Source organism: Cotesia glomerata, linkage group LG7 (genome assembly GCF_020080835.1).
Source record: "Cotesia glomerata isolate CgM1 linkage group LG7, MPM_Cglom_v2.3, whole genome shotgun sequence".
In the NCBI taxonomy this organism is placed as follows: Eukaryota; Metazoa; Arthropoda; class Insecta; order Hymenoptera; family Braconidae; genus Cotesia; species Cotesia glomerata.
This window is the reverse complement of record NC_058164.1, coordinates 12,213,663-12,232,821: the sequence shown is the minus strand read 5'-3', so window position 1 is coordinate 12,232,821 and position 19,159 is coordinate 12,213,663. Positions and strand designations below refer to the sequence as shown.

General features: G+C 27.4%; 2 protein-coding genes and 3 long non-coding RNA genes across 5 annotated transcripts; 2 read left to right on the top strand and 3 right to left on the bottom strand.

Annotated features, from left to right (window-relative positions):
• Nucleotides 1–331: 331 nt before the first annotated feature.
• LOC123269290 lies at nucleotides 332–1,678 on the top strand. The gene is made up of 3 exons (XR_006510372.1): nucleotides 332–923; nucleotides 1,049–1,345; nucleotides 1,422–1,678. It is a non-coding gene; the product is annotated as an uncharacterized LOC123269290 (long non-coding RNA).
• Nucleotides 1,679–2,227: 549 nt separating this feature from the next.
• Nucleotides 2,228–2,699, bottom strand: LOC123269296. The gene is made up of 2 exons (XR_006510377.1): nucleotides 2,457–2,699; nucleotides 2,228–2,382 (listed from the first exon to the last, which is right to left on the bottom strand). It is a non-coding gene; the product is annotated as an uncharacterized LOC123269296 (long non-coding RNA).
• A 200-nt stretch (nucleotides 2,700–2,899) lies between these two features.
• On the bottom strand, nucleotides 2,900–3,909 carry LOC123269291. The gene is made up of 2 exons (XR_006510373.1): nucleotides 3,344–3,909; nucleotides 2,900–2,942 (listed from the first exon to the last, which is right to left on the bottom strand). It is a non-coding gene; the product is annotated as an uncharacterized LOC123269291 (long non-coding RNA).
• Nucleotides 3,910–3,982: 73 nt separating this feature from the next.
• LOC123269286 (ER membrane protein complex subunit 8/9 homolog) lies at nucleotides 3,983–6,369 on the top strand. Its single transcript, XM_044734888.1, has 4 exons — nucleotides 3,983–4,455; nucleotides 4,525–4,601; nucleotides 4,686–4,850; nucleotides 5,212–6,369. Exons 1-4 carry the CDS (start codon nucleotides 4,246–4,248, stop codon nucleotides 5,393–5,395), a joined length of 636 nt encoding a protein of 211 aa, XP_044590823.1. The 5' UTR covers nucleotides 3,983–4,245; the 3' UTR covers nucleotides 5,396–6,369.
• Nucleotides 6,370–8,238: 1,869 nt separating this feature from the next.
• On the bottom strand, nucleotides 8,239–18,905 carry LOC123269282 (dual specificity protein phosphatase 15). The gene is made up of 8 exons (XM_044734882.1): nucleotides 18,621–18,905; nucleotides 16,495–16,760; nucleotides 12,084–12,200; nucleotides 11,838–11,962; nucleotides 11,572–11,743; nucleotides 11,171–11,349; nucleotides 9,503–9,703; nucleotides 8,239–9,408 (listed from the first exon to the last, which is right to left on the bottom strand). The coding sequence occupies exons 2-8, from the start codon at nucleotides 16,513–16,515 to the stop codon at nucleotides 9,162–9,164; spliced, it is 1,062 nt and encodes a 353-aa protein (XP_044590817.1). The 5' UTR covers nucleotides 16,516–16,760; nucleotides 18,621–18,905; the 3' UTR covers nucleotides 8,239–9,161.
• Nucleotides 18,906–19,159: the final 254 nt, after the last annotated feature.

Below are 19,159 nucleotides of genomic sequence, written 5' to 3'. Positions count from 1 at the left end.
CTCGAAGCCATCATCGGCCAACACCGGAATCAACATGAGTGGCGCCAACGTACCTGACTAGAACTAAATTATTATGATTATTACAACTAACCGACGCTACAGCTATAGCGTTTCCAAAGAGAAATTATTAATAACTAATTATTATCTAATAACTAATTATTATTTAATAAAATACATTTGATTAATTTACATATCTGTGTGAATTATTGTAGTGGTAGTAAACTAACCCCCTACAATTGCATCTCATACAGCGCCACCATAAGCATGCTCAGAACCACTCAGAACTTTCTATGAGCTGTATTCATAGTTCCGGCTTAAGTGTAAGTGCACCTTAAGCACAAGCTTAAGGCAGCGTTTAGATTCATATACGGCTTTCTTAAGATATACTTCAAAATTTGATCTTATCTAAGACATGTGGCTGGGATAAATATTCATAATTTTAACTTAAGACAAGCTTGAGCATTAGATATTTCTGATGTATTCATATTCAAATAAGACGGTCTTATAAAATACCTTAACCTTACTTTTCATCCAAATAAGAGAGTTTTTTTCTAAGTCATCATTTCAGTTGACTTGAGATAATCTTAAATGTATTTACAGTGAAAAAAGTGGTTCAAATAATGAATTTTTTGGGGTTATATAATATTGACATCGACGATAATAATGATATCAATTTTGATTTGGACGACGATGATTTAATCATACGTATTCCAAAACGTTATATTCGAGATGTGCAAGATCCTTTTGATTTTTGTTCAGACATCGAATTCAAGTAAAGATATAGATTTGACAAGGATAATGTTAAATTCGGAATATTACCTCTTATAGAACAAAATTTAACTAAAGTCAATAAACGAGGATTACCAATCCCACCAATTTTTCAATTATTATGATTGCGATTTTATGCAACTGCAAGTTTTCAGGTAATTATAAATCAAGTTGAGAATATTTATTTCTCATTTACAGTTATTTGCTAACTTAGAGAACACTGAAAAGAGCGTTTTTATTTTTCAAACAAATATATATTTTGATAAAACTATTCTTACAGCTCATTTTAGGTGATACCATGACAGTATCACAACCAACAGTTTCCAGAATAGTTTTTCGGGTGAGCGTTTTACTTGCAAGCGAAATTCATGATTACATTAAAATGCCTCGAACTCAAGCAGCAAAATTAGAAAACCAGAGACTTTTTGAACGTTTGGGATTTGGTAATGGAGCAATTGGAATACCCGGGGTTGATGGAGCAATTGATTGCACTTATATCCGATGAGTTCATACAATGTTTCAAAATATTAATGAAATCAACAGAAATCGAAAGGGCTATTTTTCTCTGAATGTACAAGTAAGTATTTCTTTTATTTTCACTAGTCATTACAGACTGAACAACTTATAATATGATAATTTTTATTATTTCGTAGGCGATTGTTGGCTCATGGATGGAATTTTTTAGATATTGTTCCAGAATGGCCTGGTAGCGCTCATGATAGTCGAATTTTTCAAAATTCTCGAATTTACATGAGATATTCTGAACGTGAACTAACTGGGATACTTGTCTACGTATTCTTGATAATTTGTAATCATAAATTAAAGTCACAATTTTATCTCAGTTGAATTCCGAACTGTAAATGTAATAAATTCAGAATTGTAAATATAATGGATTCTATAAAAATTTAAACTTTCGTTAAATAGATATCATTTGTAATTACTTTTTCAAAAATATATCTATAAGAAAAGTTTTTGAACGTGTTTTAATAAAAACAAAAAATGTCTATAAAAAAATAATTTTTATTTTCAACCTTGACATTTTGGCTTGATTACATTAAAAAAGTAATTTATTTAATATAAAAATTTAATACATGCTTTAATAAAAGTTACGGGCTTAACACTCTAATATAGTTAAAAATTGCATTCAAATGCACTTTTAAAATTAAAATACTGTTAGCCCTTGGTACTTGAAAAGTTTTTTTAACGTACAGTATAAAATTATTTGTATTTTAAAAATTGCTATCACCTTATAAAATCTTTCAAACTAACGATAAATTTTTATCTTTACATTTCTATGCTATTTATTATAAAAATTAATAAACTAGAAATATCCAGAAAAAATCATGTCAATCATGCCCGTAATTCTTATTTTGTTGTCTTAATAAATTTAACTCACTTAGTTCAGCTGCAGCGGTTGCTGCACGAATCTCTAATTTATATTTTTGTTTCAGGTGTTCTATTGTTAGATTATGTATCTCTTCTTTATGTTGACATTTCAGTTGAAATAATTTCTCTTCTTGCTTTATTATTTTCTTAACCTTTCGCTTCTATAGAATTTCTCGTCTTCATTGGGTGGATTTTTTCTTCCTTTAGTTCTTTTCCTATATTGTTGAGCTAAGATGATTTTAAAAATATTAATTAAAATATATATTTTAAGTATTATGGCTAATAAAACTATTTCTACCAACGATTTTTAGTAACAATAGACGATGAGGGGTTCACGTGGTAATTCTTCATCATCATTGCCATCATTCTCATCATCTGGGAATAGTTGTTCAAGGCTTATGTATTCTTCACATTCCATTGAGTCAACAGCATTACACTTAGCTAGATAAAAAATATTTCTTATAATTTCATTAATAGTGAACGATTAACCAATATATAAGAAAGTCAGAACTGCAAATATCTTGGTAGTTTTAAAAATAAAATAATTACAGAAGGAAAAAAGATGAAAACGTCCTAGTAACTTCTTCTTCAGACTTATTTGAAGAAAATAAAATCGGTGCAGTTTTTAATTAAGTTTGGGGCAATAAGGAAATATCAGGATCAACTTCAGAATCTGGAATTGATGGACCGACCCCAGTTGCAAGGCGATGTTGCTTTTTGGTTGTCAGCGCATTCCGTTGTTTTGTTTTTAGATTTGACCAAAGTTTTTTGAGTTGATCTGCATTTCGCTGCAATATTTTTAAAAATTATTATAAATTCGGCATACTATGTATTAAAAAAATAAAGATGAAATTAACAGATAACTAACAATTTTTAATTGTTTCTCTTTGAAAAAATCAAAATAAAACGCAATTAACGAAAAAATTTCACATCCCAAGCGGCACAAATTTTTTTTGTTAATGTTTTGTTAAATTTAAGTTGACAATTATTAATTTTTTAACTTCTTGTTGAGTGAAATCTACCAAAAAGTTAACATTTTTTTTTGTGACGCTTGGGATGTAGAAAATTTGAAAAACTACAAGTCCAATTTTCAAGAAAAACTTTCTAAAACTAATTTATTTGTAAAATTTAATTAAAAACTGATCAAGTGGCTGGTAATTTTAGAGTCATATTAAAAATTTAATTTTACCCTTTCAGTAATTATACTAGATGAATTAAAGTCGGTTGCGATGAAATCCCATGCTTCTTTTTTTTCACTTAATGTAGCAGCATAACTCTTTTTATTTTCAATTACTTGGGCATAATTTTTTAAAATTTGTAGAAAATATTTTTTTTCTACAGCGGTAAAATTAGTACTTTTCCTTTTTGACATATTTTCTTCTGATCTTGCGGTAATAATTTTCTAGTTGAATTAGAGGCTTGAATTTGAGGCTTACAATTTTCTAAGGTACATTTGTACATCTGTTTACAATTTTGAATAAAAAACTTCATTGTCAAAATTTAAGTACTTTTCAACCAATGAGATTGTTGGAAACATAAGAATTTTCACGGAAATTGACGAACACGCGTTGACTTGGTCTTAAGTTGGGTCTTACTAAAGCTTATCTTACTGAAAATAAGATCCTGCTTAAAACTTTTTACTTACTCAAGTTTATCTTAAAGAATGACTCTGAAAACATCATAACTTACAGCCGATAAGGCCGTCTTCATGAAGACAGGCTTAAGTACAAACTTAAGACCGGACTATGAATACGGCCCTATGTTAAACGTACACATGTACATACACTTTTATTTTTAAGTAGTATATGTGTACGTACTTACGTGGCCCATCCGGGGTACTAGTCCAAAAGGGACAGAACAGAAATAGTGTTATTCATCTGTATAAATTGAATGAACGTTTTTCCTCACGTTGAAAGAATAAAAAAAACCATTATAATTATAAACTAATTAAAAACAAGTGAGGTTTACAAATATCGAACAAATACAGAATATAAAAGTTGAAAGTTATTACATATTTATATTTGTATAAGTACAATTTGACCAATATTGTTTAACATAAAGTAGTTAAGTAGTTTATTACAAATATAAAAAATGTCAAAAGTTACATTTTCTCCACGAGCTTGTAGTAAAATAATTTTACATGCTACAAAATACCCGCACTGTGCCATAAATGGACTTTTATTAGCCAAACAAAAAAATAAAAATGATATGAAACTAACAGATATTTATATTCAAGATGCTATTCCACTTTTTCATCAATGTTTACATGTGTCTCCAATGGCAGAAATAGCTCTTACCCTGGTAATTATTCATTTTTTTTAATCTACTAAATTAAATAACTAATTTTAAATTTATTTATATTGTTCAAAGGTAGATCAATTTTCGGAGCAAAATGAAATGGTGATTGCGGGTTATTATTTAGCTAATGAATTAGTAAATGACATGAGGTATAAAAATGATTTTTCTAAAAAGTAAGATGTCATTTTATTTTTTTAAATACAAATAATAAAAAATATTAACATTTATTACAGTACGGATAAACCAGCTCATAAGATAGCAGATAAAATAGCCGAAAATTTTAACAATGCTTTATTAGTTGTTGTAGACAATAAAGAAATGACGTGCAATATGAATTCTATTCCACTTAAAATTTCACAACATTCTGATGGAAAATGGAAAGTCAAAGATAAAGCTGAGTGAGTACTTTTCTGTAATTAAATTACAATATATTTTTTCTTGTTTTAAAGCAAAATTATTTAAGCTTTTAAGATTAAATTTTTTATTGATTCATTCATTTATTTAAGATCTTAATTTTATTGATTATTAAGAAAATGATTTTAAGCTTTTGTCTTTGAATTTTTCTCTTTGGTTACAAAGCTTGTTTCTTCGTTATTTATTTATGATTGCATCAACCAGCAACTAATCGGTTTTTAGCGACCTTACCAAGCTTTGTTTTTACTGTCAAACGATAAATATATCATTTCTCTGGATAAGCCATAAAATTTGGTAAACATTCAATTTTGGTTGATTTATAATTTTCATAATTTTTTATTTTAGTGTTTCGTATGAAGGTGGAGATGCTGCTGTAGAAACAATATCTACTTTGATGAAAGAAAATAAGTATAACATTCTGTTTGATTTCGACAATCATTTGGATAATATAACTTTAGATTGGCGTAATAACAATTTAAACAAAATTATAAATAAAACTATGGCGTACAATAATGAAATTCCATCATGAAAGCTCAAAATATTTTTTTAATCATTCAATTAGCATTTGGTATTTAGAGCACAGTTGATTGATAAATATTAAAATAATATTAACATCAAAAAGTTCGTATAAATTTCAATTTCATAATTTTTTCATATATAATTATATAAATTTTAATTAACAGTAAAAACTTTAATATATTATATAATTTGTAACAATTTAATTCCTTACCAAAGATTGGAAAATACCAATAAATAATTATTTCTGACTTGATTGTAAAGAGATTATAAAGTTATTTTTTTTAATAAATCCCGTGTTGCTTTATAAAAATTTTTTGTTAATTTTTTTGATAATTCAAATCTCCATATTTTGTTTAAAAAAAAAATTGAAGAGTAATTCACTCATTCGTTATTAAAAGCTGTATTATAAAGAGAAAATTGATTTTTTATTATTCATAATAAAGTAATATATAAATGAATTGTTTTCTTGAAAAAAAAATTTTTTTATATAACTTATCCGATGTAAAATTATCAAAAAAAAAAAAAAAAAAAACAGTTTATACTGATACTTCAAAAGAATTGAGATATGATGATTTAATTAGCATCAATAATATCAATATTACAATTATGTACATTAAAATTTCAAGGAAAAATAATTATTACTCATTAAAAGCACGTAACACATAAATTAAAATATTTTATTTACATTTCAACATTGTTTTAAATTTCCATATAAATATGTAATGTGATTTACAAATATAGTAATGTAATAGTAAAATTTTGTTCTGAAATTAAACTTGAATTGATTATTGCTGTATAAAAAAATATTGTTAAATATATTTATAATGAAGTACACATTTTATAAATAAATATTGTATCATTCCATAAATTTCTTCAATCACAAATTTCATGAACTTTTGTCATTGTCTGAACTGATAAAATAAGTCGACATATCAAATGATGAACAATGAAGTGTTGAAATAAATATTAGAAGAAAACAGTGTATATTATGATTTTCACTATATCTTCAATTACTAACCTATCAGTAATTATCACCTAATTTTATATAGTTAAAATCTGAAAGCTATCTGATTTGGATTGTTTTGTTAAATTAAACAATTTAACATACATCTTATTTACATACATATTCAATGCAATTGCAATATCGGCTTTATTATAATTATTTTTATCTTAATTATCATCTTTTGATATGTTATGGAAAATAGATTGCTTTTTGATGAAATGGGAACATGATTTGCGATGATTCTAATATACATCACAGATCACAGACCTATTGGCCGCGTTCAAGTTTACTAAGTTCTTGGCAGATCTTAGCATATCTTGTAGCAACAACTTAAAGTAACTATATTGTTTTTTTTTTAATCTATAATAAAGCAATGCAAGGTATATTTATTTAAGGTAGTTGTTGCGTGATAGGTATTTCAACAGAAAATTATGAAATTTTTTTTATTGAAAGATAAATATGTTAATAATTCACTACCAAAATTTCAGATCAATTGACCGCACCATTTTTGAGTAATTAATTTTCGAAATTGTATCTTTTACACGTAGAGGTATAGAGAGATGGTAAAGTTAGTATGAAATCTTCCGTACCACTCGAGTGGGCCAAAGATTTCATACTAACTTTATCATCTCTCTATACCGCTACGTGTAAAAGATGCAATTTCAAAAATTAATTACTCAAAAACGGTGCGGTCAATTGATCTGAAATTTTGGTAGTGAATTATTAATATATTTATCTTTCAATAAAAAAAATTTCATAATTTTCTGTTGAAATACCTATCACGCTACAACTACCTTAAGTGTGTCTAAATATTAATTTTTTGGTAGATAAAGTCAGCCCTACTCAGAACTTAGTAAACCTGAACGCAGCCATTAAGATTTATGCAAAATATACGTCTATTTAAGTATAACACTGTATGATTATAACAGTGTATGATATTATATCATTAATTAAAATCGTGAGTATCTTTTTAAAACAATTTTTACATATTTTTAACATTTAACAAATTATTATACTTGATTATAGACTATTCACGATAATGTGAATTTAAATCATTAAACACAGCCATGATGCAGCATTTTAATTTACCGTCACCTTATTTTCAATTGAACGATAACTTCGATTTATGATTAAATAAAGTTAAAGTAAAGGCAACTAAATCATCAAATAATCATATTTAAAAATAAAAAATGTTTATGGAATGACTTGCAATGCCTCTATTTGCTTAAAAAATTAACTTAATCTACCGTGAAATTTAAGTTCTAGTATTTTAATTAATTAATCATGTTTTAAGTTATTTTCCGTTGTACCATTAATTTATAATCACATTTATGTCTAAGGTTAATTTATTTCTTTACTTTTTTAAAGTCAGATCGACACACCTAGTTATAAAAAAATGTATATTTATTATCCTAGTCTTTATATTAATTTTTCGTCGAATAACAGCATGTTATTTATAATTTTTTTTTTTCATATATTGCTATAATTATTAAGTAGCAAATTACTCGTTGAGATCAATATTTTTTACCACAATAGTATTTTAATGAGTAGTTACAATTTTTCTATTACTACCTTCATTTCCAACAATTAAAAAAATTAATCGACTGCTTGTAAAATAAATGATACTTTATACCTTACAAAGTGTTTATAACTTAGAATAGATATATAATTCACATGTAAGTGCATGGAATCTATAGAAGTGATGTAGATACTTCCAAAAGTTATTAGTCATTGTGTTTAGATTCTATAGCCGTGTAATGTCCCTAATAAATACATTGCTTTCTTCAATTCAAAATTCAAATTGCAATAGCACCGTTTAACATTATATCTTCTTTTTTTTTTTTTTTTTAATATTCACTGTATGTTTCAATTTTTCGAGTTGTAAAATTTTCACAAATCTGTTTCAACAAATTTATACTTTTATTGTGTATAACAACAGCTTTCCTTACTATAATACATCAAAAAAACCAACAAACTTTTGGACGGTCATGTTGTAAATCGTTTATCATTATGTTTGCACACAGTTTTTAGCAACATTATACTCATAACGTTGTATATATTAATTGATACACCCATTTACCTTGATTTCGATCTGTTACTGAGATCATTAATTTCAATAATTAAATACCTACCTATTACAAATAACAACTAGTTATTATCTAAATAACAATTAAATGGTTATATGCACCCACGTTGAATAGCGTTCACTATTTCAATATTTAAAATTTGACCATTAAAATACCAAAACAAAAAACCGCTTTGCTTTTTAGAAATATATCAGGTACATTAACAAAAATTATATTTCCAATGATGATACTGAAATTGAGATATTTGAGAATTTTTTTAACAACTAAATTATCATAAAGAAAATTTTTTAAAAATACCACACGTAGAAAAATTAAAAAAAAAAAAAGAACTGAATACAATATTTGATATATTTTCCGAGTCTTAATTTATTTTTTAACTAAAATCAAAAAATGGTCAAGTGTCTTTTGATTTCAGTATCATTTCCAATAGACAGTGAGCGTTTTTTCAAGTAAACAAAGGTTATCGTTGAAGCTTTCAAGTTTTAATAAAAGTCAATTCGAATTATCGTCAAGGTTGCAGCGGCGACCAAATTGAGCTGACACTATATAAACAATAATGTACTCGGTAAAATCTTTTTTGAGTATCATGAATTTAAAACATGGATAAAATTCACTGTAAAATAATGTAATTACATTAAATATTAAAACTATTATGTCATCAATATTTTTCCGAAGCTGTCACGTCGTTACGTCACTGATGATGAAGATTCTGGGGGAACTGGTAATTGAGGAGTTTGTCGTCGGGGCCAATGTTGAGGAGATATTGGAGGAGTTGTTCTGGGTGTTACTGGTGCTGATCCAGCTGATAGTCGGTTATGGTAATTAGTACTTCTAGTTGGAGCCATTGGAGTAGTTCTTCCTACTGTCGTCAAACTTAAGCTACTACCACTACTGCAAGCAACAGCCGCCGATAGATCAACTCTTGATACAGCCCTAATAATATTATTTATTCATTAATTCATCAAATATTCAAGTTATCAGTTATACATATTTGTTTTAATAACTGATAATTTTGTTGTATAATTACCGAGATGGAGGCGCAGAACCAGTGTATGAATGCAATCCGGCAGGTCCACTTCTAGGTCTAATGTTTGCTGAAACAACACTAGCTGATCGCGGTAGGGCTGGTGAAGGTGGTGCTGATGGTAAAAGTCGAGGAGTTTGCGGGGGTGTTCTTCCAGAACCAGAACTACCAGTACTGCTAGTTGATGATTTTCGTCTTAATGTCCTAGAATTAAAAAGTACTTTTTTTTTTTTTATCTATAAACAACTAGTTACTAGCTATCGTTTTATTTTCCTATTGTAATTGCAGTATGATTATTTATTGTTTAAATGTATTATTATTTAAAAACAGTAGCTAAATAGGATCACGACTGCTGTCGAAATATAAATACTAAATTCTATTCGCATGAAATTAGCAGACAACTCATTTTATAAAATTTTTAAATAAATTTAAGACAGGACACGCAAGAAGAGTTTTTAAAAATTGCCAATTGTATTTTTTTTTATTGTTGTTTTTGTAATGATTTAATTATTTATAAAATTTTAAAAAATTGTCAAGCATCTACTACAATCATACTCATAAAATTTTCATATTCATTATGAATATATTATGATTGTTAAATATTTTAATTTAATAAAAATACCACTACTTGCTACCATGTCGCTGCTATTTCACAGTTTATACTGTGGACGTGAATCCAAGTTTCAAAATTCATGAATCAAAATAATAAATAATATTAGTACTACAATTAAAATAGTTGACTAAAAATTCAAGTGTATTGAGATTTAAAATTTTTGTTTTTCTTGTGATATACCAGATTAAAGATTATACTAATTTAAATCTTAATTCACGTTTCACGTATGAAAACAAATAATATAAAACTCGAAAGTATTTTTGATAAGTATTTGGAAGTGGGGTTCGCCTTATTTTTTGCTATAAAATATCGAAAAATAGATATCCAATTTTTTTTTCTTTTCATTATTCTATTTCAGTGTTAACAAAAATTATATGTTGACTATAAATCGTTGATAAAATGTGTTCACATAAGTCCAGTGATTCGTTGTTTATTTTTTTGTATTTTAAAAATTAAAACAAACAATTTAAAAAGAAAAATCTCGAACATGTGAATTTTTTTATAATTTTTTCAAAAAAAATTTTTTTTTAATCGAAAAATTGGCATTATTGAATTTTTAAAAAACTATTATATTTTTAATGAACTTTATGAAAAAAAATGTAATTGTTCAAAAAAAATTCTTATCATCATTTTTATAAGTTAAAATTTTGTAGACCTACTTCCAAATGATTACCGTATATTTTTTGTTGTTAGTCATTCTAAAATCTTGAACTAAGGTAAAAGCCCCAATATATGATCATGTACCAGTATATGATCACTCCATGTATTTGTATACCTATATTTGTGAATATAGATATACAAATACATGGAGTGATCATATACTGGTACGTGATCATCTATTGGGGTTTTTACCTTACTAATAAATTCTTATTCATTAGAGCGTATGTTAGGGCGTGTCAAAAGAGATCGATTAATTACTTCTTTTCAAATTATTTAAACATTTTGATGCTATGCTTAAGTTTTAACTGAAAATAAATTATTTATACTTTGAAATTTTATATTTTGTCGAAAAATAATAATTAATCAATTTATTTGACATCCTCTAGCATATATATTACCTTTTAGAAGGTTGTCTACACATTCCACTGGGGCATGGTCTACCCATCGCACACTTTCCTTCACAAACTTCTCTAGCCATTGCTAGTGTTTCGTAGTTTCGGAGAGTTGCTCTGCAAAGTTCTGCATCGGATGCTGTTAATGCAAGACTTGGAAATCGTTCTCTCAATCTCTTCCGTTCCTTTTATTTTTATTTCAAATTAATTTCATTTAATTACTCTTTATATAAATTTTCATACTGCATATCTTAAATTGGATTTTTTAAATACTTTTTATCAGTTTCAGATTTGTTTTGTAATAACTTTGATTGTTATTGAATTTTCTCAGTAAAATTGAATATACGCATTTAAGATATGCTTTTTGGACCTGAAAACTACATAAAAATATTTGTATAGATATTTACATCGGCTAAACGAGTCGATTCGAAGTCTTGTAGTTGTTGTTGGAATCCAACATTAGGATTTGCGACAGCTCGACCTACTCTTACTACTTTGAGTGCTTCTTTCCACGAAAGATTTGTGATACTCATGATATAAGCAACCGCAACTGTCACACTTCTTGACATTCCTGCTAGACTGAAAATTATTCAAATTGACTTTTTTTATTTAATTTAGACAACACGCACACATTTTTGTTATTTATTTATAAGAAAATTAAATAAAAAATTACCAATGTATCAGGACGTTACCACCCCGAAGACGAGCTGCGTGAATGAAGTCATTGCAAAGAGAGAAATATTGAGTGAGATTTTGATCGGGTGTATCGGCTGCTAAAATACAGAGATAGTGTTTGTCCTAGAATAGAAAAAATACAAATTATTTCAATTTTAATTAAATCTAATTCATTCGTTTTTTTTTTTTTTTTTTATTTATTATTATTATATCAATAAATTTATCACAAATCGATTTTACTTACGGAATGAAGTCGCCGTGCTGCATCATGTATTGCCAATATGTGCGTGATTTCAAATCGTTTCAATTGCGCTTCATCTTTACTGTCTCGATAATTGCCAACATATAGACCTGGTAGAACCTATATACAGAAATAATATTTTTTAAATAAATCAATAGTTGGATGTTATTCATGATAAAGTTATACAAAGTTAAGTTAAATTTTTTAATCTAATGTGTATTTAATATTAAACTATAGAATGAGATAAATTATTTCTTCTCTAGTATTAGATTATTTTTTCAAGCTTATTTAAAAATACAAAACTATTAAAAACAATTGGAAATGTTTCTATATTTTTCACTTCACTTATAAGAGATTAAAGAAGACGTGATAATAAAGTCAAAACGTAGCAATTTAATAATATTGTGATTACAGCTGATCTGCCCAAGCGTATCTGTGATTAAAAAAAATTTCTTGAAAAAAAATATTAGGTATTCGCGAGACTTTTCTCATCACTTGACCAAAATTTTTTGGTGGCGCTTAGTGACTATTTTAGGGTTAATTTAGTTACTATGAATAAAATTAAATAAATTGATGTGTCAATTGCATGTACCGCCTTTCAATGTTTCATTTATACTCCCTACTTGATTAGTCTTGATCGATCCACCCAATTTAACTTCTTCACGAAAAATTCTTTTCTGCCCTCCGGCCGGAAAGTGGCAACTTTCTGGCCACTGCGCTAAACAAAGTTGCCACATTCCGGCTACGTCGAGCAGAAAAATAGTATACATACCTTGGCCAGTAAAAAGTAAAGCCTCAGACCACATGTTTGTCAACCTCGGCTTCGCCTCGGCCAACAATTACATGTGATCTGAGACTTTTCTTATTTTACTGGCCTAGGTATGTAATATACTAATAACTGAAGTTCGAGCCCACCCCTGATCGGTAATAGTTTCATTTAAAGTACACTAACCACTCAACCACGAAACAAAATTATATTAAATATTAATTATAAATAATAAGTATATTCAGGTCAACATAAATCTTGATGGTTGATATAATATTTATTAATAAATATAAAATGATTTGTTGACATTTTAGTGACAGAAGCTAAATTTTTATCACGTTAATCATAAATCATGCAAGACATGTAATAAGTGATAATAATATAATCTCGAGGGCTATCTTTTATCTATGTTAATTGAAAAAATTTATTTATAATTTAAGCTCTACGGTACGTTTAATATTAAATGACTTGAACGCAATAAAAAAATATATAAACCGTTATTTTATAGAGTAATTTAATTTACTATTTATAAAACAACAATAAATTTAAAGTTAAAAACAATGATTGAAAGTATGCCAATAGGTGAACACGAGGTACATTTCAGTTAGTATTAACCAAAAATTAAAAGATGTTCTTTAAAATTTTTAAGTATTATTGTATCTTCTTTGGTATTTGTAATATAAATATATTACAATAATTCTTTGTAATATAAATATATTACAATTAAAAAATCTTTTGTAGAATCACTTAATAATATCAAGTATGATAATCAGTCATCTTCAGATTTAACGACTAGATTTTATAATACTGAAAGTGCATTAAAAATAGCTGGAAAAAATCATGCAAACAATCAAGATTCAACTATTGAAGACTTAAATAGTACACGAGAAAAAATTTCTGGGAAAATTTACGATACAACTATTGTAAAACTGGACTATACTTTTATTACTATTAATTGTCAAATATTTTAGAAGAAAAAATACTATTTATTCATGAAAAAATACGATATTACTATTGTAAAAAGTAAGAGATGAAAATTTCCAGTGCTGTCTCTGTATCTTTCCAATAGTTGAATTGGAATGTTTCTCAATTAGTGTGAGTGATGGCCGTGCACAGCGCTAGACTCCGAGTTTATGTAAATGTTAAAGGATATGGGCCTTAGTTTACCTCGGATAGCGTAGAGGGAGAGTCTCTGGTTGCCAACAGAGTTCTGGGTTCGATTCCCAGATAGCACGAAAATGTCGGTTTCTTTTTTCGATTACTGTATAGGTACCAATTATTTCAACCTTCTATCTCTCTCCCTCCCTAATATTTCTTTTAAAAAAACCAACTTTGAATTTTTACAATAAGGTAAAAGCTCCAATAGATGATCACGTACCAGTATATGATCACTCCATGTATTTGTATATCTATATTCACAAATATAGGTATACAAATACATGGAGTGATCATATACTGGTACATGATCATCTATTGGGGCTTTTACCTTACTTGAATTGTAAAGTTCATAAACACATATTGTATAATTTGCTCTATAGTATCCGACTTTTTAAGACTCTTGCTAGTCTTATTTGTTGGATAAAATGTACAATAGTAGATCGTAAAAATTACTAAATGAGAAGTATAGTCCACCGTTACTATTTTATTTAGTAAAAATTACAATAGTAAAATAGTAAAAACTCCTTCAATTTTCTTTCCGTGTATAAATTGAACGCTGAGTACAAATGATAATTTATCATCGAATAAAAATTTCGAGGTTGATTACAGATCCATGTTTTTGGAAGATGACAATAATACTCTTGTGACTTATAGTAATAGTAATAATAATTTAAGTGTCCAGGGAATGAAAAAAGCTTTTCCCTCGGCTACAATAACTCTTGGACCGGAGAAAAGTTTGAAGGGCATTGTTAATTATCAGAACAAGTCAGAAGTAACTGAACGTGAAAAAATGCATTCAATGTCAAAGAATAATAAAAAAATAAAATTGGTTGTGAACTTAACGAGTACTCACCAATCGATTGATACAACCTGGAAAAAACGTCTAGATAATCCACCCACAGTATTAAGTGTGCTGGTAGCGTCTAGTGCTCACCGTCAACGAAAAGACGTGACAAATTCAATTATCAATTCTTCTGCTCCCAATAATTGTTTTCAAGCAGGTGAGATAGCTGTCAGAATTATGGATGATGATGATTTTGGTTGTTTTTATGGAATGATGGTATGTAAAAAATGGAAAAAATTACCTGATAATATTCGTTGGAAATTAGTTCACCAGATAAATCATATTATTGAAAAAGCGATGCCTGGAAAAATTGTATATGACCGTGTTGATGATGACTGTACAGGTAATGATCGTGGTGGTAATGATGATGATAGCAATAATGATTGTAAAAAATCAAAACAGCGTGTTAAACGCGGTAAATATTGCTGTAAAAAAAGGAAAAGAGCGAAATGTAAAAGTAGTGTTGATGTAGAAAATACTTTCGGTGGAAGGAGATTTGCCAATATTAATGTAGATCTTAATCCTAGTATTTTTAAGTTAAACTCTGTTTTTACAACAATTGAGATTAGTTCAACAGTAGCTACTACTACAGCACCATTGATATAAACAACGATAGATATGATAACTCAATCGATTACAACGTCTACAAAAAAAAAAGGATTTATTCAAAAAGTAGAAAATGTTCAAGAAAACAGAATTTTTGAACAATATCTAATGAAAATAAATAGGATCGAATTACGACAACAAGCATTTAGAAAACGAATATTACATTGTTTTAAATTTTGTTAACTGTTTGGAAGTGGAGTCCAACCTATTTTTGGCAATAAAATATTAAAAAATAGAAATTTTCGAATACTTTTTTTCTTTAAAAAATTTTGTTTCATATTATTAGTTTTAAAGTTTTCAATGTTAACAAAAACTTTATTTCAACAGAAAATCGTTAATAAAATATGTTCGCATAACGATTTCTAGTTTATTTTTTTTTTGTATTGTAAGTGTAATAACAAATTATTAAAAAAATTCTAATTAACTGTCAACTTTTTTTATCATTTTTTCAGATATTTTTTTTTTTTAAATTGAAGAATTAAAATTTTCAAAAGATATTTTTTTTTTAATTATTTCATTTTGATCATGAACTTTAACTGAAAAAAAATTTGTAATTATATAATTATTGTTTTTGGAAACAATGTTGTTCAAAGGATTTTAAATATCTCGTATTTTTTTTGGGTTGAAATATGGAAATACTTCCAAATAATTACTGAAATTTTTAGGATCATACCGTAAATTTTGGACTAATTATTAATCGCGTTATATTGCATACTTTTTGAATTATTGTTGTACCGTAATGTAAAAACAAAACTGAAACTAAATGGTGAGCAGGAGTTTCCTACTCATAAATTATCCCAAGACTGTATTGTTTAATTGGCAATCAGCCAACTAAATCGGCGCCATGCAACCATCTACGTCACTTTACCGGAAATTTTTACTCTCGCACCTGAGTTATTAATTTCGGATAAGTTTCAAGTATAAATCACTTTATTTGAATTTTATTAACAATACTAGTTCAACGATTTTAGAAATAATTATTTGGATCGATAAATTTTACTCATGAATTTATTTATTTGTAAGCCGATAATTAATCTTACCTTATTCATACCGTTTCCCATTTTGAAGACTCAAATTAGCTTGATAATGTGTTAAGAATCTGTTTTGCTTGTTTTAATATCATCATTAGAGGCATCAGGGAATAATATGCTCCTTGATGAGCAACCTGGTTCTTTTGTCTCTTTCATAACCACTTTAAGCATTAGACTCTTCACATTGTGAATTACACTGTCATTATAGGCTTCTCTCCACAATGTTGAGGTTCTAACCACTTTAGAAAGATACTCGACTTTTTAACATTCTTGTTCTATTTAATATAAAAAAAAATCTATATTATTTAAAGTCAAAAAATATAAAATTTTTTAATTAACTAATTTACTTAAACTTTATTATCTTAAAAATATCTAAGTACGAATAAATTAAAATCATAGAATAAAAATAATTTATAATTAGGGCGTTACGACTATATTTTTTAATTAATTCACATTATGAATTACTCAGGAGTTATAGCACCGAATGACTCGACACTAAGTAGATCAGTTCGCTTACACACAACATTTAAATTAATAATAAAGTATTAGTTGGTATACAGAGACAGAGATTTTATGAGAATTCAATAATATATGTACTTTTATACACTTATTGATTTAACAGCTACAATAGATCATTGTTTGCTTAAATTCATTAATAATAGTAATATTCAACTGTTAATATGTTTGCATATATAAAAATCAGTACACTTGTTACCATAGAATACTTGCCGCATTTTATCGATTTTTTTCATCAAAGATAACATATATTCTACTTGTTTGTTATGATTACACGTGGAAGTATTTGATTGTCGAGTGTTTTTAAATTCTTATTAATAATTCCTTTATAATTTTTTATTCTTTCATACTAAAAGTTAAGTAGAGCATGAATTTTATAATTTACGTACAGTTTATAACTCGCCCTACTAACAAAGCGGCTATAAAAATTTGAACTCTATGCACGTATAAAATAGTATATTACATACCTAGGCCACTAAAATAAGAAAAGTCTCAGATCACATGTAATTGTTGGCCGAGGCGAAGCCGAGGTTGACAAACATGTGATCTGAGGCTTTCTTATTTACTGGCCACGGTGTGTATACTATTTTTCTGCTCGACGTAGCCGGAATGTGGCAACTTTGTTTAGCGCAGCGGCCAGAAAGTTGCCACTTTCCGGCCGGAGGGCAGAAAATCAATTTTATTTGTTTTTGTAACTGTAGAATCGATTGTCAACATCTGTTTAAAATAGATGAAATTTTTTGTTTCCTGATATCTTTGGTCTAAAAAGTTTTATTTCCTTTTTGTTTTGTTTGCGGCATATCATTGACTTCATTGTAACAATAGCTTTGGGCGACAAATCTTTCGCGGACCAATATAGATACATAGGTACTATTTATATATCTTTGTTTAGTGTGTATGTATTTCTCATGTTATTTTAATTAATCAATTGTTGTAATAAACATAGATAGATAGTCTACGATTTAGACCTAGCATTAATTCTTGATTAAAAATTATTATTATTATTCACGCTCGATTATTATTGTTATTATTATCAATGATTTATTATGTATTTGAATGAAAATTTCATAAGAAATTTTTTTAAATGTGTAAATGACATATTAATTAATTTTTGAATCCTGCGTGTGGTGTAGCCTTATATAGTTATAAATATGCTATGAGAAAACGTTTTTATTTTTAAAACATGTGACATACAAGTTTTTTTACTATGACCTCGATGAAGATTTTTTTTTTTTTTTTAGTATGAAGAAAAGCTTAACAATGAATCCAAATTGCCTGAGGCACAAGAACCAAAGAACGACTACAACTTATGAGAGAGTTTTAAATTTCGAAATTAAAGTTTGAATTTTAAAGAATTTTTTGTGCATAGAAATGATATTTAAATGAAGTATAATTTACAATTAAAAATGAAAAATACATTTTTTTAATTTTAAACATTAAAATAATCCATAAATAAATTAGAATCAAAAGCAAAAAAAAAGTTACTATTATGAAAGTAAAAGGTATAAAAATTAATGAAATTAATAATATGAACTTTTTCTTAGTTATTTATGAGTTTCTAAAGCTTTAAATAATTAATATAAGTAGTTAAAAAAAATCTCGTTAATTATTATGATTACCTCATTATTAAATCCGCAAATTATAATAACGTCTCTCAGTTTTATGTCTAAAATCGATGAGAATCATTATCAATCGCAAAAAATTTCTTTAGTTGTTAACAGTAATTTATAGACAAGTTTTTTATGAAACGTTATAACGTAAATAATTAACACTGTTAAAGAAACATACAGCAATTGATGAAAAATAATAAACTGTTAAAATTTCAATTAATACGAGGCTATTTCCGCACTAGTAAAGTAATATAAGGGCGCGTCATCTAAAAACTGTCCCGCTTTTCTTGCGGTAGAACACTATCCTCGTGCGAAGCTTGCGGGGTGAATTTGCGATCGTACGGTCCAGGTTTAGTGGTAGTTGTGATTACGCAGGCGCCGCTCGATACATCCCCCTTCATCGTACTCAGCCACAAACTTGATCTGATCAATTTCATAGCGGTGACAGAAATTGCAAGTTTCACAATCAAAACTTATTTTATACATAAAGAGGTGCCATAGAATGTTAATTTAAAACAAGGCCACTGTTTATATAAACAACTTCTTAT